This window comes from Peromyscus eremicus, chromosome 5 (assembly GCF_949786415.1).
Source record: "Peromyscus eremicus chromosome 5, PerEre_H2_v1, whole genome shotgun sequence".
Lineage (NCBI taxonomy): Eukaryota > Metazoa > Chordata > Mammalia > Rodentia > Cricetidae > Peromyscus > Peromyscus eremicus.
Genome location: NC_081420.1, coordinates 136802527 through 136825944, shown reverse-complemented (window position 1 = coordinate 136825944; position 23418 = coordinate 136802527). Strand labels below are relative to the sequence as shown.

The window sequence follows — 23418 nt, the reverse complement described above, 5'->3', positions numbered from 1 at the left end:
CGCCTTGAAATCATCATGCCACATAAAAGACATCAGACATAGAAGTACATGATCTAGCGTAGATGAACATTCAGTGTAAGGAAATGCGTAGGGATGCAAGGTAGACTGGAGGTTGCCAGGCCAGAGAAACAGGGGGAACGGGACTGTAAATAGCCTGAAAAATCTTGAAATATTTCAGCAAAAAATTCCAAGCTGTTTAATTCCAAAGTCAAACTAACAAACTTGATATTTGTTCAAGTATCAGTATGTTATCTACTTTAACCAAGCCATAAATCATAACCATAATTTTTTCTTTTTTTGCAAATAATTTACAGTGTTTAGTTTGGAAATTGGTAGTTTGAGTTAGTTGGACTAGTATGCTGTATATTCTCATTTTAAGTGCTGGAAGCTGCTGAATAAATCTGTCTTTTCTTTGAAGGAGAAAGCGAGTCTTTGATTTTATTCTGTGACCTAAGATGACAAATGGGATTTTTCTTGTGAAATGACTGATTGATTGGTAACGACTGCCTATTCTGAGAAGTATTCTAAGGAGAGAGTTCAGGCTCAGGAGAAGGGTGCAGGGTTAGATGAGTGATGTCTGCTTTGAGCGTGGCACTGGAGAGCTGATTATTTGCAAGGTCAGTCAATTAATATTTTCTCTATCGGATATCCTGGAGAGTGAAGGAAATAACAGATTTCCCAAACACCTCATCTTTGGGGGTGGTAAGCAGTCTCTTGGCTTCATAAACATAACCAAAGAGGAATCGATGAGATTTCCTTCAAAAGTATTGGACTTTTCAAAAAGAGAAGTAACATTTTTGTTAAGAGTTCATGGTTTTACAAGTAACCCCTCAACTAAAACCCCCAATAAATCACTGGTTCACCAGGCTAAACTTGGATGAAATCATTTCTTCTGTCTGCTGCTGTGTTCTCTCTCTGGGGTGAATAGAAACAGACTCCTCAAGAAAAGGTCACTTAACAGTCCCCTCCCTGTCGAGAACAGCCATAGCTTTGTCCAGTTCCTAGCCCTGCTCCTGCCCCTGATAAAAACCAGTCATGGCCTGGCAGGGAAACTCATGGAGATGGCTCACCACCTCCGGGCTGGAAGCATCTGGGTTCGCCCTTCCCCTGCCAATCCCCAGGTGGGTGACTCTAGGGAAGTGACCAATCTGGGCCATTGTGTCCTTATCTGGGAAACATTTCCTTTGTTCTTCCAGGGAGGCTATAGGTTGAGAATAAGAAAATGCACAGGAAAGATCGTGGGGACTTTCAACATCAAACAATGGACAGATTGGTTCTCACTGCCCAAACCCACTCCCTGGAGGACATCAGGGGCCACCAGTTTCTTAGGATCCACATTCCGTTTCCCCAAACTGCCTCTCTTTGGTCACCATTATCCACCAGGTGAATCTCTTCCGAGAGCCCATGGCAGCAGCCCACAAACCCTCTGCATTTCTATGGAGTTATTTCTTACCCTGATGTTGCCAGCGCTCATCAAGTCTAGCAGTTTTATGAAGCCAAGGCTGCTCTCAGCAACTGGAGAGCGGCTCCCGCCTGGCCACATGGTTTCCTAGAACCTGTCCAGTAGTTTAGCTTGGACCCACAAGCTGAGCGCGTGGGGGAAGAAAAGTAGGCTCAGTCTCCAGGAAGCCATCCTGGCAGTATGAGGGACTGGAGACGCCTCACTCTGTCAGGCAGCTTGCATCAGTGGAGACAGGAGCTAAGCAGGAGGTAGCCTGTGGCTACAACCAAGGACCTTGTCATCTTGCAAAGGGACAGTCTTCTTAGCTATACCCAGAAGGCATCTCCCAGAATAACCTCGTCAAGGCCAGGTAATAACACACATTTCATGCTGTTTCTCTTAAGTCTAAATGTTTGCTGAGAGATGCCATGGTAACCATGACGCCATAATGGAACATTCTTCCCAAGGCGTAGAAGAAACTCCGCCGTAGAGCTCTGCTGCATAAGGCCACAGTGAGTTCATTTCTCCTTTAGTGGGAACAGTTCACGGAAGAACTCGCAGCACCATCCTGAGGACAAAAGAAACATCTGTCATGAGGGGAACATGGTGACTTAGAACTGTGCGCAGTTTCCTTAGGTCACGGAACACAGTTTGAGGCCAGGATGTGAGGCGAAGCCCCCACGGGCTTAGGGGTTCAGGTAGTCTTGAGCTCACGTTCCAGGTTCACTGCGTAGTTGTGTGACCTTGAGTCTGTTACTGGCGTCTCTGAGTGTCCGTTTCTGAGTCTGTAAAATGGGGATTACAAGAGCGCTGTGTCTAGGGTGGCTATATGAATGGACTGAGCTAAATGCTGAGACTGTTGGCTAGTGAAGACATCCCAGCAAGACTTGATGTGAGTTTTAATAAGAGGGTGAGATCACAGTAAGACACTAATCCCCGGGGAAGCTCCCACCGAAACCCTGTCTTTTTTTTTTTTTCCAGCAGTGTTTTATGGCTATACAGTTAAAGCAAGGGTTGAATTCCACAAATCAAAAACCAACCCTTTTTAGAGAACCAACTCTCTAGCACACCCAGGGCCCCAGGCTGCTCTGAGAAGAAAACTGGAGAAAGCAGACTACCCTCTCTCCTTGGGCCAGCTCACAAACTGCTAGCCAAGCATTGGAGCCACACCGCTGCTTCCCGCCTATGTCTGCACAGAACCCAGAGCTGGGGATGTGACGGGTCAGTTTACCCCATCCGGGAACCTTGGATGGTAAAAGGGAACAGGCGTCCACAGTGGGAATCACCCCGTTCGGGTGTGGGAAGGTGATGGAGTTACGAGTCTTCTGTCTTCCCAGCTGCCCATGGTGCTCGCTGCGTTTCTCTCTGGGGATGGCGGAGATGAGAGGGGTGCTGTTGGTCCTGCTGTACGTGTCCCACTCGTCATCTGCCAGTGAGTGTGACAGCTGGAGCCTGGGGTGGGATGGGGTGGAGGGTCATCCAGGAAAACGCAGTGGCCCTTAAAGCCCAGGGAGGGACTCACTTGGCAAGGAAGCCAATCCCCAGAACTTTGTCCTGGGTGGCATGTGTGAGTGGCAGGGACCAGGTAACACCGAGTGTCAGGGCATGGGTGTGGGATGAATTCTAAGGGTGGGGGACAGTTAGGAAAATCAGCTGTAGGGCACGGAATAGCCTATGGGGCAGAGGGGTCCGTATGAGAACTGCCTCTCACACTCAGCTCAACCCTGCCCACCTGGAGTACATTGAACTCTGCAAACAGTGATCCTGATCAGGACTAGCTAGGCCCACCACAGCAAAGGTCTCTCAGGTAGCAGAACTGGCCGCTGTGGTCCCCTCCTCCCTGACCTGTAGGCTGCTCAGGACTAACAAGTCCAGCTTAGGAAAAGGCAGGTGAAGAGGGACAGATGACTCAAACAGGCTCTGTCACCTTTGCTGCCATTGGCTAGTTAGGTAATCACACACACACACACACACACACACACACACACACACACACACACACACTATGCAAAGACCCCACGCCTTCCTCAGCCTCCTCCTTTTCCCTGCCAAGGAGATCAAGAGATGGTCAGAAACATAGACACGGCATTTCTCCCACTAAGCCATAGTTGAGACCCAGAACAGACATTTGGTCTGGACCAAATTTTCTTATCATGGCATTAGAGATGGAATCAGGCACAAGGCAGGGACTCTGCACAAGTACTCTACTACTGAGCTTCTTCCCCAGCACTCAAATAGTGTTTTGGAAAAAGGAATGTCGTCACATCCATGGAGGTTCTTGGCTCGGGAAGGATTGGCTAATTCCTGTATTAAATGGGAAGGATTGACTAATCCTTGTATTACAGATCATCTGTGTATCCAGAGAAAAGTCAGAGCATAGACAAGGAATGTCATTGTTGGTATTTCTGAAGCAGCCCTAGTGTGGTCCCAGCAAAGTCTGTGTAAGGGTCTGTGGATGGAAGTTTAGTCCCAGGATACCCCATAATGAAGAGGGCCTCTGAATTCTTTTTTGTTATTTGTTTTGTTGCTGAGACAGAGTCTTACTTTGTAGCATTGGCTAGCCTGGTGCTCAGTAGGTAGACCAGGCTGGCCTTGATCCACCTGTCTCTGCCTCCTGGGTGCTTCCATACCTAGCCCTCTCTGAGGTCTTGACAGTACTGTGGATGACAATGTACTCTGTTTTGGAAATGTCTTTTCTGCCAACATCCTAGGTAACTACCAGAAGAAGCCCTTCCACTCTGTTTTCTCTTCTGAATACTTGGCACAGCCTTGGGGTCACATCTCCCTGTATGCCATCAGTCCATCGAGTGTCACTGTCACAGACTCCCAAAGTCCATTCCTGCAAGCTTAGTTCCCAACCCAGTGCCTGGCAGGGTTCTCTGCAGGTGGCTGAATGGCTGAAAAGGCATTCGCTGGGAGGCCAAAGCCCAGGATCTGCTGCCAGTGCCTGTTACATGGCACAGAACCCAAGGCCACTGACACAGAAGTAAGAATTGAGCATTTGCAGTTTGGGATTTGAGAACAAGCAGGAAGATGGTTTGAATTTTTGGAAAGAGTATTGCCAGTTTTGCTCCAAGGTTCAGCACTATCATTTACAGAAATAGAGTTTGCATTTTCCCATAATTTCCCCCTGTGGTCTTGCAACAACCCCGAGTGGTGTCCAGGTCCATGATTATAGGAAAGAGCACCAGACAGGGTAGGCTTGCCCGGGACCTCACAGTATACTGAGACTAACTTGACTTGGAAGTCTGCTTCCAGGCTCTTCCCAAATATATATCAAGGTCTATCCTGGGGAACTTTTTAGCAAATGTAGTGTCCAGAGAGTCTGGTAGGTGCCAGGTGGAGAATCTCTCTACCCTGGCTCCACCAGGGGCTGAGAAGGAGTCCTGTGGGTACTCAAGTTCAACAGAACAAGGTATATCAACCACTGAGGGAGGACCCAGGGCAATGGAGGGAGTCAGCAGTTTGGAGGAGCAACATAGTTCATAGAGTTGCCAACTTCTTATGAATGGTGCCTGGGAAGTTGGGGCTCAGCTCACCCACCCCCAGCACTGTAAGGAAGTCAGTTCCTGGCCCTGCCTTGTCCTCCCTTCTCCAGCTTCCATGATCTTTCCTGTTCTAGTAGTCTCTATACTTGAACATAGAACTTTAAGAACATTACAGGTCCATCCAATCTCAGGTTGGCAGGAGAGGCACATCATTTAAACAACATTGTACTCTCCCTGGAAACAAAGTCCAGCTTTCCCAGTCTGGAAGGCAGAGGATGAGCAGGATTGGGAAGGGGAACTGAGACAACCTCCAAATGCCAGGACTTCTATCTCCTTCGTGACAGGAGGTCAGGGAGTAGATCACAGACAGAGTCCTTTTACTCATACCAGACAACTTATTAAACACCAACTAGATACTAGGCATCATGCTAGCTCCTGGGGACACACAGACCCAGTGGGAGGAGCCATGCCTGCCAGCAGCTTGCAGGGGATGCAGGGAAAGGCAACCATGAATCCGAGGCTCAGGATGTCTGGAACACAGATGATAGAGACAAGCTGGGTGGTGGAGTTTAGACTCCTCGGCACTGGCTCATATGCTTCCACCTGTGGGATGGAGACGGGTGCTCCCTACCCTACATCTGGAGTTCCCATCCACCTGAGGCCGCCCAGCTCCGGTTAAGGAAGACTTGTCCCAGGTAGTGAATGCTGGCCATGCTCAAGACCCTTTCACATTCTTGAGTTCTTGGGGCCCCCTAAACCATTTTTGCTTGGGGGGGGGCATTGTCCTAGTTTAAATTCTGCTGCTGTGGCTAAACGAAACACCCCCACCTGAGGAGCTCAAGCAGCTGGTCACATCACACCCACAGACAAGAGCAGGGAGAAATGAAAACACACACACGAGGCCTGCTTGTCCGCTCAGATAGCTTTCTTTGCTTCTGGTTGTTGTTGTTGTTTTGGACAGGGCCTCATTATGTGGCACTGACTGGCCAGAACTCTATGTAGTCCAGGCTGGCCTTGAACTCACAGAGATCCCCCTACCTCTGCCTCCTGAGTGCTAGAATTAAAGTCAGATGCCACCACCCCTGGGGCTTCTTCACTCCTACACAGTTAAGGATCCCTGTTGGTGCTATCCAAATCAGGCTGGTTCTTCTTATATCAACCAGCAATTAAGACAGTCTTCAACGACATGCTCTCAATCCAACCTTATCTAGATAAGTCTTCATTAAGACACTCTTCCCCTGGACTGGAGAGATGGCTCAGTGGTTAGGAATACTGGCTGTTCTTCCAAAGAACCTGGGTTCAATTCCCAGCACCAACATGGCAGCTCACAATTGTCTGTATCCAGGGGATCTGACACCCTCACACAGACATACATGCAAGCAAAACCCACTGCACATAAAGTAAAAACAAACAAATCATTAAAAAACAAACAACCACTCTTCCCAAGTGATTTTAGGTTGCATCAAGTTGATAATTAAAGCCAGCCATCACAGGCTTTATCTTTCAGATCTACCATAGTAGAAATTAAACTAGAAAAGGTTAAAGCACAAGAATACACAAATTCATGCATACATTTGGCTGGAAAACTGCACCACACACTTGTGAGGGGAGAGTTGGGAAAGCAAGCAACAGTTTTTCCCTGGAGAAAGGGCCTAGACATGGATGCCTACAGGTCCCGTTTCCACCCACTCCACCCGCTTCTGTCCGGCAAAAATGCCAGACAAGGCCCAGCAAGTGGAGCTGCACTCGGCAGAAAGGGGACCAGTAGCAGGGTCTAGTAAGACTGTTAAAGGGTTCAGAGATGCTAGCAAACGTCTTTTACGTGGAAGATCTCCTGGGGATGAACAAAGCATCATGGTAGAGTCAGCCCCGAGCAAAACAGAGTCCACAGACCAGGAGTCCCCAAGGCTGGGGAACGGTGGTGCCCATGTGGGGCCGGCTCCTGGACACATAGTGAGGCCTACCCTCCCTCTGCAGTTTGCGGCACCCAGAAAGCCAACATCGTGGACGAGCCCAAGGAGAACCTCGTGGGCAGCAACGAGTTCCCCTGGGTGGTGTCCTTACAGGACCCAGAGTACACCCACCTGGCATTCGGTTGCATTCTCAGCAAGTTCTGGATCCTCAGCACCGCCTCGGCTCTCCAACACAGGCTAGTGCTCCCCAGGGGACCGGCTGGGCGGGGTGCCCTGGGGACTGGCGGGGCCTGCAGAGTAGACTCCGGGTGTAGTCGCCTGAGCCAAGGTCCTGTGGTCACCAGTGCCTCATGGGACTTTACTATGAGGGCCGAGGGTGGCAGCAGTGAAAAGCGAGATGCCATTTGTTGTGTCTAGGAAGGCCACTTGTGATTCGCAACCACAGAGATGTGGATTCTTTAATTCCATCCACCAGGTGTCCTTCCGGGATAAGTTAAGGAAACCAGCAGGACACCTTGGGCCTCACAAATGTCTGCCACAGCCAGAAGGGCACAGAGAAAAGCCGAAGGAAATCGAAGCTGCTCTCAGAATGCTTTTCTCTGGGTGCTCAGAACACTGATTCCTAGTCTCCATTTGCGCTTGTTCATGTTCCCCAAATTATATACCATAAGCTCAAATTCTTACAGATAAAAAAAATCATAAATATGATTAAAGGAAATATTTGGCAAATTGTAGAATACTTCACTTTTAGTCCAATGCCGTAACTTTTTTTTTTTTTTTTTTTTTTTTTTTGGACAGGGTTTCTCTGTGTAGTTTTGCGCCTTTCCTGGAACTCACTCTGTAGCCCAGGCTGGCCTCGAACTCACAGAGATCTGCCTGGCTCTGCCTCCCAAGTGCTGGGATTAAAAGCATGAGCCACCACCGCCGTAACTTTTGAGAATCGGCAGTAAAGAGATAATTTTAACCTCTGGGAAAGAAATATTTCCTGCAGAAAGTTGTTCACTGGGTGGCTAATTACACAGAAAATGCCAGAAAGAACGTAAACATCCAAGGGGGCTCCTGGGGCAAGCCTGTGATCCCCGAACTTGGAGGGTGGATGCAGGAGCATCAAGAGTTCAAGTTCTTCATCCTTAGCTTTATGTTGAGTATGAAGCCAGCCTGGGCTACCTGAGACTCCGCCTCAAAAACGAACACACACAAAACAAAAAACAACCAAATAAAAGCGGACGTCCAGTTATCACAGATAAGCAGATTAATATAATTTCTTGCGCACGCTGTGTGTGAGAGTATAGTATGCATTACATAGACGGAGGGAGAAAGTCTGTCTAGCGAGTATCAGCTTGGTGACGTCATCACTCTGGCGGCCAAACGTATGCACAAATTTGTATGTTGTGCTTTAACCTTTTCTAGTTTTACTATGGTAGATGTGAATGATAAAGCCTGTGATGGTTTCGCGTATGCATGTGTAATGTGCGTTGCGTGTGATGCGTGTGCGCGTGGGGGGTGGGGGGTTGTATCTTCCTCCGTTGCTCTCCATTTTCCTGAAGCAAGGTCTCTCACAGAACCTGAAGCTCACTAATTGGGCTGGTTTTGCCCAGATTTCCCTAGCTCCGCCTCCTGAGTGCTAGAATTGCAGGCAGGCCACTTAGTCTTTATGTGGATGCTAGGAATCCACACTCTGGTCCTCGTGCTTGCAGAGAGCCATCTCCCCAGCCTGAGAGAATAATCAGTTTAATTAAGTAAAGAAATTGTAAACACCTGATAGAATATTCTGTAGCTGCTGAAGTTTTCTTGCTTTATGTATTTTTTTTTTTCAAGACAGGCTTTCTCTGTGTAGCTTTGCGCCTTTCCTGGAACTCACTCTGTAGACCAGGCTGGCCTCGAACTCACAGAGATCTGCCTGGCTCTGCCTCCGAGTGCTGGGATTAAAGGCGTGCGCCACCACCACGCAGTACTTGAAGTATTTTTAAATTTATTATTCTTTCAGTGTGCATATAAAATAATAGCCTTCATATGGCATTTTCTTTTTTGTTTATTTTTTAAATTAAATATTTTTCATAAAATATGTTTAATCATGTTTTCCCCTTCCCCAAACTCCTCTCCACCTCTCTACCTACTCAACTTTGTTCTTTCTCTCTTTCAAAATCAGAAATCAAAACAAGCAAAAGAGCCATAAGATAAAAAGATGCCAAACAAAACAAAATGAAACCAAAAGTCCACAAAAATGTCACTGAGTTGGTTTTGTGTTGGCCAACTACTCCTGGGCATGGGGCCTTCCCTGGAGTGTGGCTCAAGTCCTGTTTTCCTTTGGCAGCAGGTATCAATTGCAAACAGCCTCCGGGTTAGGGCTGCTGCCTCTAAGTCCAGAAGGAAGACGCCTGCTGATACTCTAGCCTTGGGTTTTCTGTGTCCACTCCCCCCTCAGTGTTGGGATCCCATCTGGCTGGAACCTGTGGAAGTCTCGTGTGTGCTGACACAATCTCTGTGACTTCATATCTGGAAGACATTGGTTCCTTGGAGTCATCCATTACCTCTGGCTCTTATAATCTTTCTGCCGCCTCTTCCTCATAGATGCCTGAACCTTGAGAGGAGTTTAATGAACACATCCCATTTAGGACTGAGTGTTCCTAAGTCTCTCACTCTCTGCACATTGTCCAGTTGTGGGTCTCTGTCTTAATTCCTACCTACCTCAAGAAAAAGCTTCTCTGATGTGTGTTGACCAAGGCACTGATCTATGAGTATGTCATCAGGAGTCATTTTACTGCTGTGTTCCTTTAGCAGAACAATGGTTTCCCCCTAGGCCCATGACCTGTCTAGTCTCAGGTTCTTGGCCATTCTGTACCAGGTATGGGTTCTAGCTCATGAAGTGGGCCTTAAATCCAGCCCCCCCCCACCGCCCCCAAGTGGTTGGTTACTCACATAATGCTTGTGCCACTATTACACCAGTGTATTTTGCAGGCAGGTCACTGTTGTAGGTCACGGTTTATAGCTGGATGATATTGATGATTACCCTTTTCCTCTGGTAGTGTGCAGAGTACCTTCCAGTACCATGAACACTAGTCGGCAGGAGTGAAGCTTCCAGTTAGACACCAGCTCGACTTCCCTGTGTTCAATGACATAAGTGATGTCTTCAGCCACAGGGCCTTACCATCAAGTTGTGGAGAGTAACCAACGGCCTTGGCAAATAGTCTGTGATGTCTGGGGGATTCCATGGGACCGCTTTGGCCAGGGACTCAATAAGATGTAACCCATTCCTGATACTGGAGGTTTACTTGGTACCATAGATGTCTACTTCATGATTGTGTTTTCAAGCATGTGTATCATTGTATTTTGCTTGGTCTGCTCTCATTACTTTCTGTTGTTCATGGTTCACCCTTGACCCTCACACTGGTCAGAAAAAAAATATATATATATATATATATATATATATATATAATAGTGTGTGTGTATGTATAGTCTTGGCTTTTATTATTTAAAAAGGCTCCATACTTATTTCATTTTCTGACTCTGTGCCTGTACCTTCAACACTTTCACAACAACTTTCTGCTCCTCAACAAGGGAGCATGCCTGATCTTCCATGCACATACTCAGCATACACAGAGCCACCATCGGCCCTGCTGACGTGCGTATTTGCTTTAGACAATCTCATAGGGACTTCAGATCTTAAGCACAAACCCCCCCAAAGTCTGACTGAGATTCTGGTGTTTTCCAACCTTCTTGGTATAAAAGTGAACAACGCTATGGTCAAGGGTTCCAGACAGCCTTGTGAGAGACTGTACTGCAGGAACACCTACAGTGGCGTGTCAAACATGGACCATTCTGAGTGTGTCTCAGCACTGTCTCTAGAAGAGCCAGTTTATGCTTGTAAGTGGAAATGCATGCAGACAGTTGAGTATCCACAAAGAAGTGGAGATTTGCAGTGGGATCATCCCTCAGTCACTAGTTTCTCTCCCTCGTACCATCTTCTGTCATCACTTTCTTGGATGTTTTTCTTAAATACCTAATGTGTTCATGGATATCTATAGATCTTTCTATATCAATTCTTCTGTCTATTAACACAGAGTTCTCTCTCCCCTAGACAGCTTTGGTTTCCATAACAAAATATCATAAACTGGGTGGTTTAGCCCAGAAAGTCCAGGTTAGAGTGTCAGAGGCTTGCTTCCTTCTGGACTTACAGGAAAAGGCCTTCTAGGTGTGTCTTCACATGGTTATTTTCCTCTGTGTCAGAGTAAGACAGAAGACAGACTGTGGGAGTTTCCTGACATCAACAACCCCAGGCACACATACACACACAGAGACCACATATACTCACCACACACACACACACACACACACACACACACACACACACATCACACACACCACATACACACACACACCACATACACACACACACACACACACTACATACACACACATCACACACACCACATACACACACACCACACACATACACCACATATACACATGAAAAGAAGAAAAAGAGCTGGGCGGCAGTGGCACACACCTTTAATCCTAGCACTCAGGAGGCAGAGCCAGGCAGATCTCTGTGAGTTCGAGGCCAGCCTGGTTTACAGAGTGAGATCCAGGACAAGCTCCAAAACTACACGGAGAAACCCTGTCTCGAAAATCAATCAAAAGAAGAAGAAGAAGAAGAAGAAGAAGAAGAAGAAGAAGAAGAAGAAGAAGAAGAAAAAGAAGAAAAAGGGTTTTTTTAAAGAGGAAGAAGTTGGATCAGGCCCTAGGTACCTCTATCTCCAAATATGAAGATAGAGGCCTTGCTATCAAATATTTGGAGATCACGATTGGATCTGGAACATATTTCCATAGAACCCCCTCACTCCCAATTCATGTCTATTTATGGCTCACACTTCTTTCCCATGGGAGACTTTCAAGGCATCACTCTGCCCCTCCCACTGCCACCCTGGCTTCTGGTGTTAAACATGTCTGTGGAGAAGTCTGAGGTGACTCCGATTTTAAGCAGGATGGCTACAAATGCTTATCTACCCAGGAGATGCCCGGTTTACCCCTGCGATCCCAGCTTCTGCCATTACTCTCATGTTTGGGAGTTTCATGGGTTAGATGACAATGCTCATCTTTGTTGGACTGGATGTCCAGCTGTGCTGGAGTCTCGTATCTGTCACTCACGATCCACTCTCCACTGTCGCCCTCTGGTGTGGGTGACAGCAGCATTTCCCCTTGCATCCTGGCTCCAGCTGGGTTCCACCCATGCAAGCGCTGACAACGGAATGGACGGGAGTCAGATGAGGGAGGGTCTGTGTTCTCCGGAGGCAACGTGCAGATTGGTCCCCTCCCCAGCTCCACACAACTCTGCCTGACCTAACGCTTCTCACCTAGGGAGACTGAGCTGTGTGTGAGCTCCCGGCTTAAGAGACCACGCCTTGATGAATAAAGTGAAGGAGCAGTTGAGGATGAGTCTCAGCATCAACCTCATGCACACACATGCACACCCCTACACACATGTACACCCCTACACACACAAAAGAAAATGAAAACAGATGATGCACAGGACAACGTGGCCGACTTTCTAAGTCCTTTGTTGTCTTCCATTCTCCTCATGCCGTTTCCTACTTGACCTTCACCTCAGTGCTGGAGGATGGCTTTCTTTCCCTTCTACCTTTTTGCTGAACACCTTCCCACTCAGCTGCTGCTGAGCTCAGTGGCAGCCGGTGTCACCTGCCATCACAACTGGCTTTTGTTGGTTTTGCCAGTCCTTGCTCAGATGCTGAGTCCTCTTTGTGGTTTGTTTGTTTTTTTCCCGAGACAGGGTTTCTCGGTGTAGTTTTGGTGCCTGTCCTGGATCTCGCTCTGTAGACCAGGCTGGCCTCAAAGTCACAGAGATCTGCCTGACTCTGCCTCCCGAGTGCTGGGATTAAAGGCGTGTGCCACCACTGCCCGTCTGCTTTACATTCTTACAGTTTCTTGGGTGAGTCCCAGGGGAGAAGTAGAGAATACCCAGCTTAATTAATCCCACCACTGTTAAGCCACACCCTCCCTAAATCCAGTCACAAGTATGTGAGGCGAGATCTGCATTAAGTGACTGGGCAGTGGTGGCGCCCACCTTTAATCCCAGCACTCTGGAGGCAGAGGCAGGCAGATCTTTATGAATTTGAGGTGAATTCGAGACCAGCCGAGTCTACAAAGCGAGTTCCAGGACAGCCATGCCTGTTACACAGAGAAACCCTGTCTCAAAAAACAAAACAAAACAAAAAGATGTTAAGTGCTGAGACAGTGAGTGAGAGTCATGATTACATATCTTGTATTACTACTATACTACTTAAAAAAAAAAAAAACTATTCCTGGACAGGCAGTGGTGGCTCACGCCTTTAATCCCAGCACTCGGGAGGCAGAGGCAGGTGGGTCTTTGTGAGTTCGAGGCCAGCCTGGTCTACAGAGCGAGATCCAGGAAAGGCGCAAAGCTACACAGGGAAACCCTGTCTCAAATAAATAAATAAATAAATAAATAAATAAATAAATAAATAAATAAATAAATAAATAAATAAATAAAACACACCCTATTCCTATAGAAAAATTACCCAATAACATGTGAACAGATGATCTTTGCTTGGTAAGATAAATGGTATCAGCACAGAAGAGTCCCCCAAGAGGCCTTGAGCTCACAAGGGAGAGCACAAACCTAGAAATTCAGGAGAGATTCCCTGGAGACTGAGTTCAAAGTAAAAACTAGCCCAGGGGGCTAGAGAGATGGCTCAGCAGTTAGAGCACTACTTGCTCTTCTAGAGAGCCAAGTTTAGTTCCCAGAACCCACATCAAGTAGCTCACAACCATTAGTAACTCCAAGGACTCCAGTATGTTCTGATACACACACACACACACACACACACACACACACACACACACACACACACAAACAAACACACATTAAAAACTAAGACAAAATACCTAGGGATTGAGTTGGATGGGCATGCCAGGTTGAAAATAAAAAACATGAAAAATGAGAAATGAGGGAAGCGTGAAGCTTCCTAGCTGCCTTGACTTCTCAAAAGTCCTCTGTTGTCTCTCCTCTCTAGGAAGAAGATCATTGCTGTTGTCGGGATAGCTAACATGGATCCCAGAAAGGTGGATCACACAGAATACCCAGTCAATATGATCATCCTCCATGAGAACTTTAATAACAAATCCATGAGCAATAACATAGCCCTCCTGAGGACAGAATCTGCCATACGTTTCGACGACATGGTCCAGGCCATCTGCTTCCTGGACAAAAAGCAAGATAAAGCACCAGCCTTGAAGAACTGCTGGGTGGCAGGATGGAATCCCACGGCTGCAGTTAATACACTCCTCCCCTAGAGGAGGCTGTGTGTGTGCTGGCAAAGGGGGTGACTCAGATGAACTTCTCTAGGGCCTGTCTTATTCATTCAGGATGCCTGAGGTTTAGAGCTGATTCCTAGTGTTTGCCTTTCTGGGGGCTTTTCTTGTACTATATTCCACAGGTCCCTTTTTTCTTAGCTCTATACCCAAGAAGTGTACAGGCAGCATCCTGTCTCACCAGGTTCTGGGAGGAGTAGGGGGACCAGGGCTGTGCACGCTTCCCTAAGCCACTCATTTTCCGTCATTCTTGGGTAAGAATGAAACAAGAGAATACATATTCTTCAAGTGTGAAGAAAGGTGACTTGTTCTCTGCCTGTTTACAGATTTAAATTCAAAGCAAAGGTAGTTTTCAGTAAAAGCTCAGACACAAGTGCTGATTTCTATGGGTAAAAGGGATGTAGAGGAACATATTCTGTTTATTCCTGTTGGGATATGTGAGTTGCTGTTGGGCTGACTCAGTACTGCCTTCTTGCTAGTAATTCTTGGGCTCTCTGTTGCATGGTCCAGACAGGAAATCACATGACAATGAGTATCCTGAGGAGAATCTACGTGAAAGACATTGACCTGTGTCCTTTACCTAGAGACCAGAAAATAGTATGTGCCAGTCACACAAATAAGGAATCCACCAATGTTTGCCTGGTAAGAACTTGATACAGTAGAAGCCAAATCAAAGTAATCATTGGCTGCACCGAGGAGTCCTGGGGGTTCCTCCTTACTGAACGGGGAAGGAAGGGAGCCAGTGCCTTGGGATTCACATCTCTGGTAGGACTAACACTTGGCAGAAAGTACTCAAAAACCTACAGTGTGAGCATTAGATACAGCTAATCTGGCTAGCCCACTCCCCCTACGTGCCCCACCCAGCCTCCTGAGCCCATAGGGAATCTCAGCACCCAACCTCTCTTCCTCACTCTCATTCAGCACGTACTTTATCCACTGAGCCACCCCACCCCCCACCCCCATCCACTAGCCCTTCACTTTCGAACTGAATTCTGCTCACAAAACATCTCTTGGTGACTTTGGTGTTTGGAATGCTTTCCTCTCTTGGAAGTGGGTTCTGGCGTCTGGATCCTGAACACCACACTTCTCAGGTGTAGAAGAAACTTCCAGCTTCAGAATTTGACTGATGGGTCCCCACGGAGGCAGCAGAGCTGCTCTTTGCCTTTCCCCTTTACGTTTAGTTTGTACAACCCTAGAGCTTTTGTGGGATGTCGGGGGAGAGGACTGCTCAGTGAAAGGGGGCCCTCTGTGTGGCAGCTGCCCCTGAGCCCAGGAGTTAAGACAGAGGTGCCTCAAGGGCCCTGGGCCGGTGGCCTCTGCTGCTTAACATCAGAGACCAGAAACCATGGCTCCACTAGGTGGGAGAGAGGGGGGGGGGGGACAAAAGAAAAAAACTGAGCTCATTTTGTGCCTGGGGTTAGCAGCAAAACCATGCGATAGCCAGGGTCATCTGCACCCACTACTGTGTCCGAGCCATCGAACTGTGTGTCCTCCATCTCATCCATTTTCTCCCTCATGCGCAATTACGATTAACTTGGGGGTGGGACCAGTGAAAGCGGGGAGACCACCCCATTCTGCAGCAGGGAGCTCCATGCCGAAGCAGCCTTAGTGTGTTATGGACAATGGTCGTTCAGCAATCCCAAATGACTAGCCACAACTCTGAAATACCATTTCAAGCCTCTGCCGACTGGCAGAGTGAGATGACAGAGCAGACTAGGAAAGAAGGAAATACAAGGACGCTATGCTGCCCTTCCCTGGAGTGAGCAACACAGAACAATGTGCAGAATGTGGGGCCCTTGAACCGGCGTTGGCCTTCCCCAAGGCTACCCAGGCATGACAGTGTCTGCAGAATGTATGTGCCTCAGCTCTGCCCTGCTTTCAGTCATCCCTTCTTCTACCTGTCACCCTCCCCTCTGCTCCGCCCACACTTCCTAAGCGAGGGGAAGTTAGAGGGGGTGGTGAGGGGACACCCCGGGCAGATGAGGAGGAGCTGATAAGGTCTACCTTTGCCTCTCTGCTTCTCATCCTTGAGTTTGTTCAAACTGTTGGCTGTTATCAGTTGCCACCCTGCTCATTGCTCGCTCGGTCCAAACAGCAAGAGCAGCATTATCATTGGCCAGCTTGCCTGGCTTTTCCAGTGGAGGGGGCCTACAATCAAGGAGGGTGAATAATAGTTCTTCCCCTATCTCAGACTCAGATAGACCACGAGGGGTGAGTGGAGGTTTGGCACTTGCAGAAGAGGGAGCCTGGGGTGGGATAAAGGAAACCTAGTAGTTTTCTTGGGACTTTCCCCATTCCCCCGACTTCCTACAGAAAAATTACAGCCTTTATAAGCCCCCACGATGGTCATAGCAAATACTTGGCTGAGTGCACGGTGCATGCCCAGCTTCAGTGCTGCGTGTGTCAGGCACTAGTGAATCTCCACACTGGGTTAGAACCAGGCCACCTGCCTTGGTCACAAATCCAGCTCGGTGTGCTAAGCCTCTGCCTTCTCGCCTTGCATGAGTTAAGGTGTGTGCGGCAGACCGACCGCCTGAGCCGCAGAGGACTGCTCATTCAGGAAAGGCGAAAGCTACAGTACGGCAGGGCTGCTGAGCTGAAGGAGTAACTAGCAGCTGGGGCGTGGGGTAGGAAGCTGTAGACCCCGGACAGCCCCAGTTCCTGGGGGAACTCTGGCCTTCCTTCCCCTCCACTCAGCTCTTCCTTGGGAAGAAAAAGGAAAGGTTTCAGAGGTGTGATCATTCTGAGCCCGAAATACTGAGGGAAAGATTTGGCGTATTAGCAAAAGCCAAGACAGTGAAAAATGAGCCAAGAAGCTACAGGCAATCTGGGTGCCAAGGCCACAAATCATTTGCATAATATAAAGAAAAACTGGGCTGGGGAAGTAGCTCAGCTGGTGGGTGCTTGCCTTGAATAAAGCCTTGGCTTCAGGGATTTGATCGCCAGCCCTGTATTAAAAACCAGTTGTGGCAGCATGCCCCGTATTCCCAGCGTGAGGAGGTGGAGTCATGGGGATCAGAGTTCAAGGTCAACTGTAGCTATGTAGTGAGGAGGTTATGTGAGATCCAGTCTCAAACAAGCAAGAACAAGGGTGAGAAAGAGAGGAGAGAGTGGTGTCGCCATACTGTAGTTGATGGTGGCTGTCTAGATTTGAAATGGTAGCCTACGATTTGCTCATTTCCAGAGAGAATCAAAGCAAAACCTTCTAAAACAGACACGGGCACAAGGATCTACTGAAAAAGGTTTTCTCAAACCTAAGACCCTCTGTCCTTTACTGCAGGGGGAACCAGGAAGTCCTATGATGTGCCAAGTGAAGAAGTTGGATCTCTGGGTCCTCAGAGGAATCGTGACCCATGGAGGCGACTTGTGCCCTGGCCTGTTTCTGTACGCCAGTGTGGGAGACTACAGTGACTGGATCATAGCCAAGGCGAATAAGGCTGGCCCTTCCCTGTCTGTGCTGAACCCCTGGGAGAAGTTGGTCCCTGAGGCCCCCTTTCAAGAATCAAATACTGCCCTGACAAAGAATTCGAGTTCTGTACAAGGCCACGCTGAGCGGCCCCGATCCTACTCCCAAGGACAAAGAATGTCCACTCTGTTCGACCAGCCCATAGACGGCGGGCAGAACTTCAGGGTAAACGGTCTTCAGGAGTCAAGCTGGCCTTCGAAGGTGCCTGTTCAACCCGTGTACTACGACTACTACGGCGGGGAGGTGGGGGAAGGCGGGGCCATGGCTGGCCAGAACAGGCTGCGCTGGCCCCAGGAAAGGATCTTGATGTCTCTCGTGCTTGTGTTCTTGGGCCCCGGGGTCTAGCTGGCAGCTAACCTACCCCAGACAAGAAGCTCAGAGCGCAAGGTGCTAGGCATCTGCCGTACTGTTCCGGCGTCTGCACTGCTTTGATAGGTGCCACCTGGGCGGCCACGGGCAGGCCCACAGCAGCACCGGGCTGGCTCTCCCTCCTCTGTCCCACTCCCATATGTGGGAAGGTCACTTCATTTATGCTTGTGATAAATGTGGGCTAACAAGTGTCAAACCATTAGAGTGCCCTGTGGTTCTTTCAGGGCAATGGTTCCAGGGGTCAGGCTGAGAGGGTATCCCCATGGGCAGATGTGGCCCTGCTGGTGACCTGGTAGATGTGGCCTGGGGGTGGGGGCGGGGCGTATACTAGCTGGGCACAGCAAACAGTGAAAGAACCCCACTGCTGGAAAACACTAGAGTACTTTAATGGGTCACTTCTTGGTCTGCAAGATATGGGCTGCTCCTGGCTATTTCCCCGGGGACCCGACCGTCTGTAGCTGCTCATCCGATGTTTTCATTTTATTCCAGGCTTTTCGGTATCCCTTTAAAGACATCTACAAAACAAAAAGAGGGGGAAAGGGGAGAGGATTACTTGGGAAAATCAGTGTGTGCCTGTGCTGAAGGCCACTGCCTTCTATGCAGATGACCCTGTGAGGGGCCAGGGTCCTGTGGTGCACCCAAAAGATTTTTCTAGGGCTGGGAATGTAGCTCAGCTGTTACAGTGCATGCCTAGCATGCTCAAATCCCTGGGTCTGAGCCACAGCACCCTATATACATTAGAGTAGTAAAGTTTGGAGGTGGGGGAAGGGGATCAGAAGTTCAAGGTTATCCTCAGCTACATAATAAGTTGAAGAATAGACTGGGATACATGGGACACTGTCTCAAAAAAAAAAAAAAACTAAAAAAAGAAAGAAAAAGGAAAAGAAAGGGGGAAAAGGCCACAGCAGCAACAACAAAATCCCAACAGATTGTTTTAAAGAGTGTGCTTTTGTCCAAAGAAGTGAGATGGTGTGTGCCCTTGGTGGATTCTCTGCGCAGTTCCAGGTATGATGTACGCTAAGTTAGGGCCCCATGGCCTCCCTGTCACCAAGTGACCACAGGAGGGAATGGAACCAGGGTCTAGATGTAGAGAGACCCCAGGTTCCCTAGCAGCTCAGGTGGTTTCAAATCACAGTAATGGCACCCGAAGTGTGCAGGCATCTCACGAGCTGGGTGCGGACCGCCTGTGTCAAGGCTACAGGCTTAGACACAAACATAGAGGCCCACAAACTACGGAAATGCATGGACCTGGGTTCTGAGAGCCATTAAAAACCTATTCTCTCTCTCTCTCTCTCTCTCTCTCTCTCTCTCTCTCTCTCTCTCTCTCTCTTTCTGTCTCTCTCTCTGTGTCTCTCTGTCTCTGTCTCTGTCTCTGTCTGTCTCTCTGTCTCTGTCTCTGTCTCTGTCTCTGTCTCTCTCTCTCTCTCTCTCTCTCTCTCTCTCTCTGTGGAACAGGGCCTCACTATGTAGTTTTGAGTAGCCTGGAACTCACTATAGAGACCTGGCCTCAAACACAGATCTGCCTGCCTCTGCCTCCAAGTGCTGGTACTAAAGGTGTATGTCACCATATGTGTGGCTTCTAATTTTCTTAAAAACTGTCTTCTCCATGTACGAAGCAGCAGTTGCTAAATACCCACGGTATGGAGGGATTCGCAAGATTCTAGAATTCACCGTGCAAACAAGCAACTGAACACACTTGTGTAACAAGACTCTCTCCCAAACCCTAAAGCACATGTCCTTAACCATTAAAAGTGGGAGCTTAGGGGGAAAATCCACCATTCATTTTGGCTGAACAGTTGAAACAACTGCAGAGATTTCTCACAGACACATGTCCAACATCCCTATAGTCTCATCCTGATAAACGAAATCCTGAAGAAAAATGTTGATGGCCTGAGATACTTGGCGATCCCATGTTGTCAAGGCTAAGTCAGAGACTCAATCCTCCTGGGACAACAGGCTCACCTCTGCGATCTCCACCTTCCTCTCCCACATCCTGATGGTCTTCTCCAGCTCCCCATTCAAGATTTTCTCCTTGACATACATCATCACCTGGGGAGCCCGGAATTCCGCCAGCTGCTTCCGTAACTTATTGTTCAAAGCATGGGCTTTGGCCCTGTCCTGTTGGGAAGGACCCATTAGCCCATGAAATTCTGGGAGCTCCTGCTCCATCCCCACATTTCAATACAGTTCCAAAATCAAGAGTGACAGTCGCAAAGGGTGGGGCCCTCCCAAGAGTCTGGGTTTTTCTAGCAGATTGTGATGTTTTCATCTAGTTCAGAAACACCAGAGAGACTCAACTTTTCGACTCCTTTTCCTCTCTGTTCCCTTTCTCCCCTTTACTAAGGACTATGCTTTCTCTTGTTCAGATTTCTTAAGGTGTTTTTGTGTATGAGGTTATATATTTATATACACTTCAATTTTATCAGTCTCAATTCACTTTCCTGTCTTCCTGTATTGTAAAATACACATAACAAAAGTTTCTATTTTAAACATGTTAAGCACGTAGTTCAGTGGCATTAAGTACATATATAATCCTAGCACTTGGGAGGAGGACACAGGAGGATTTGGAATTTGAATTCATCAATGGGTACGTACACGTTTGAGGCCAGTATGAAGTATATAATACCCCTTACAATGGGGGAGGCAAGCTACCCCTTAGTACTTCCAACTGAAAAGCTATCGTGTCATAGATCAACCTCCTCGCTGAGGATCACCTTTGGATTCCTTATGTGTCTGGCACTGGCAGCTGGTTAGAAATGCAGACCTGGGCAACCCCAGACCCCTCTTGTCAGTCTGAACTCTAACAAGCTCTCCAAGTGATTGGTTTCCAGTTTCCAATTTGAGAAGCACTGTTTTGATTCACTGTGATACAAACTAATAAAAAAATTACTATTCACATGTTTCAAGAAGGTGGTAATCCAAGCCGGTCAGTGATGGCACACACCTTTAATTCCAGCATTTGGGAGGCAGAGGCAGGTAGACCTCTGTGACTTTGAAGCCAGCCTGGTCTACAAAATGTGTTCCAGGACAGCCAGGGCTGTTAACACAGATAAACCCTGTCTTGAAAAGCAAAACAAAAAACAAAAACAACAAGAAAGAAAAACAAAAAAGAAGTTGATAATTCACCCTGATTATCACAGACAGGCAGCTGTGGTTAGGCCTAAGGATGTGCCCAGAACCAGGGTGCGCTTCCTTTCTCATCAGGATAATGATAAGAAAATATTGGGTATTTTTTCATGGCATCTGAGATTACACCTGTAGCCCCAAAACTCAGTAGACTGAGGCAGAAGGATTGAGCATTTAAGAATAGCCTAGGCTACATAGTGAGACCCTAAGGAGGAGGAGGAGGAGGATTAAGAAGCAAGAAAATGTATTACAGCTGTGAGGGTCATGCTTTGAAGATCAAGAACTCCAGTAACAACAGAACATTCCACCTGTACATCAGGGATGTCACTACATGAAAGGTGGTCCGCTGCTCTCATTTCTATGTCCACGGCAGGAGTTTTGCCTACAGAAAAAGCTGCTGAGAGCTCTGGTCATCTGCCTAAGGGACTGGCTTTATTTGGGAGGGAGTATGAAGAGCCCATGCAGAAGGACTTTGTAGGAAACAGTGGAGATCTTTGGGATAGCCATTTAGAGGAAATGTTTAGTTTCTACTGCTGTGATAAACACCATGACCAAATGCAATGAGGATGAGAAAGGGCTTATTTCATCTTACAGCTTCCAATCTGTCATCCAGGAAAGTCAGGGCAGGAACTCAAGGCAGGAACTTAAGCGGAAACAGCTTACTGGGTTGTTTCTAAAGACTGGCTGGCTTCCTTCCTTCCTTCCTTCCTTCTTCCCTCCTTCCCTCCCTCCCTCCTTCCCTCCCTCCCTCCCTCCCTTCCTTCCTTCCTTCCTTCCTTCCTTCTTCCTTGCTTCTTTCTTTCTTCCTTTGTCTTTGTTTTAGGTCTTATTTTTATATGTATATGGGTGTGGGTTTGTGCATATGGGTATAGTACCCTCAGAGGCATTGCCTCTCTTGCAGCTGAAGTTACAGGCAGTTGTGAGCAGCTAGATGTGGATACTGGGAACCAAACTTGGGTCTTCTACAAGAGCAGTGCTTTCTCTTAACCACTGAGCCATCTTTCCGGCTCCCCAGCCTGCTTTCTTGTAGTACCCAGGACCACCAGCCCAGGAGTGGCACTGCCCACAGGGAGTTGGGCCCTTCGGCATCAATAATACATAAAGAAAATGCACCACTGCCTATTGGCACCCACAGGTCAATATGGTGGGGACATTTTCTCAGTTGAGGTCTCCTCTTCCAAAATGACTCCAGCTTTGTATCAGGTTGATATAAAACTAGCCAGGCTCAATAATACAAGTGGCAACAAAAGAGCTGACCAGCCAGGTGTCTAACAGAACCGGACAAACAGACCAAGAAGAGCCTCTTGGTGTCTAGAGCAAGCCTCAGAGATTGACAATGCCTTGCTGGAAAGAGGCCTGGCATGGAATTGAATCAGAATGTAAGGCAGTACCGGGTAGTAACTAACATGGGCTGATAGGCGAGTGGGATACCAGCAGAGGAAGTTTAGCAGAACAATGAAAAGTGGAGAACTGAGCTGAAACAGAAACAGGCCTGCTTGTCAGACTGGCCACGACAATGCTGTGCCCACTAACACCACAGCAATGGGGAAAGCAGAATCTACCGACCTGGTCCAGCCAAATCACTAAACAATGCCAGCACCGTGGCAGGAGTTGCTTTATTACCTGAAATTCACAGTTTTCCGAAAATTGTGAGATGGGCAAAGAAACAGGAAACTTGGACCCACACAGAAGAACAAAAGAAAACCAGGCAACATGAACTGTCTCTGGAGGAGTCCAGATGGCGGAGTAAATGCACAGTGGCAAAGCAGCTATTATCCAGAGTAAATCATATCGAAAGACTTCATGGAGAGCTGGGTGTGGTGATGCAGCCCTCCTAGTCCCAGCGCTCAGAAGGCTAACGCCGGAGGATCAAGAGCGTGAAACCACCCTGGGCTACATAGCAAGATTCTGTCTTTAAAAAGTCTTTTTTAAAAAAGGGATTGATTTATGTATTTTAAGTATATGGGTGCTTTGACTGCATGTACACCAGAAGAGGACATCTGATCCCAGCATAGACAGTTGTGAGGCGCCTTGTGGATACTGGGAATTGAACTCAGGACCTCTGGAAGAGCAGCCACTGACCTAAACCATTAAGCCATCTCACCAGTCCTTAAAAAAAATCCTTAAAAAAAGATTTAAATCAGTAATAGATGAGAGTATTTCATTAAATAGAGAATATTAATAAAAAGATGAGATCATTATTATCTTTTTTTTTTTTTTTTTTTTTTTTGAGATAGGGTCTCACTGTGTAGCTCTGACTGTCCT

At 47.7% G+C, this 23418-nt stretch overlaps 2 protein-coding genes across 14 annotated transcripts in view; one reads left to right on the top strand and one right to left on the bottom strand.

Annotated features, from left to right (window-relative positions):
- The first annotated feature begins 1829 nt into the window (after positions 1 to 1829).
- Positions 1830 to 18226, top strand: Prss54 (serine protease 54). Of its 11 annotated transcripts, none has more exons than XM_059264611.1 (7): positions 1830 to 1953; positions 2423 to 2662; positions 2779 to 2873; positions 6907 to 7078; positions 13895 to 14153; positions 14703 to 14834; positions 17473 to 18226. In XM_059264611.1, exons 3-7 carry the CDS (start codon positions 2813 to 2815, stop codon positions 18001 to 18003), a joined length of 1155 nt encoding a protein of 384 aa, XP_059120594.1. In that variant the 5' UTR covers positions 1830 to 1953; positions 2423 to 2662; positions 2779 to 2812; the 3' UTR covers positions 18004 to 18226. The 11 variants fall into 11 exon arrangements, with proteins under 11 accessions (XP_059120594.1, XP_059120596.1, XP_059120592.1 ...); XM_059264613.1 differs by having other exon boundaries at positions 1835 to 1953; positions 2426 to 2662; XM_059264609.1 differs by having other exon boundaries at positions 1926 to 2333; positions 2491 to 2662.
- Positions 18227 to 18392: 166 nt separating this feature from the next.
- Positions 18393 to 23418, bottom strand: part of Ccdc113 (coiled-coil domain containing 113) — a 28782-nt gene continuing 23756 nt past the window's right edge. For all 3 annotated transcript variants that reach the window (XM_059264605.1, XM_059264606.1, XM_059264604.1), the window contains 2 exons: positions 19990 to 20145; positions 18393 to 18542 (listed from right to left, as the gene is read on the bottom strand). In XM_059264605.1, coding sequence (XP_059120588.1) covers positions 18456 to 18542; positions 19990 to 20145 — 243 coding nt within the window. In that variant the 3' untranslated portion in view covers positions 18393 to 18455. The remainder of the gene's footprint in view (positions 18543 to 19989; positions 20146 to 23418) is intronic.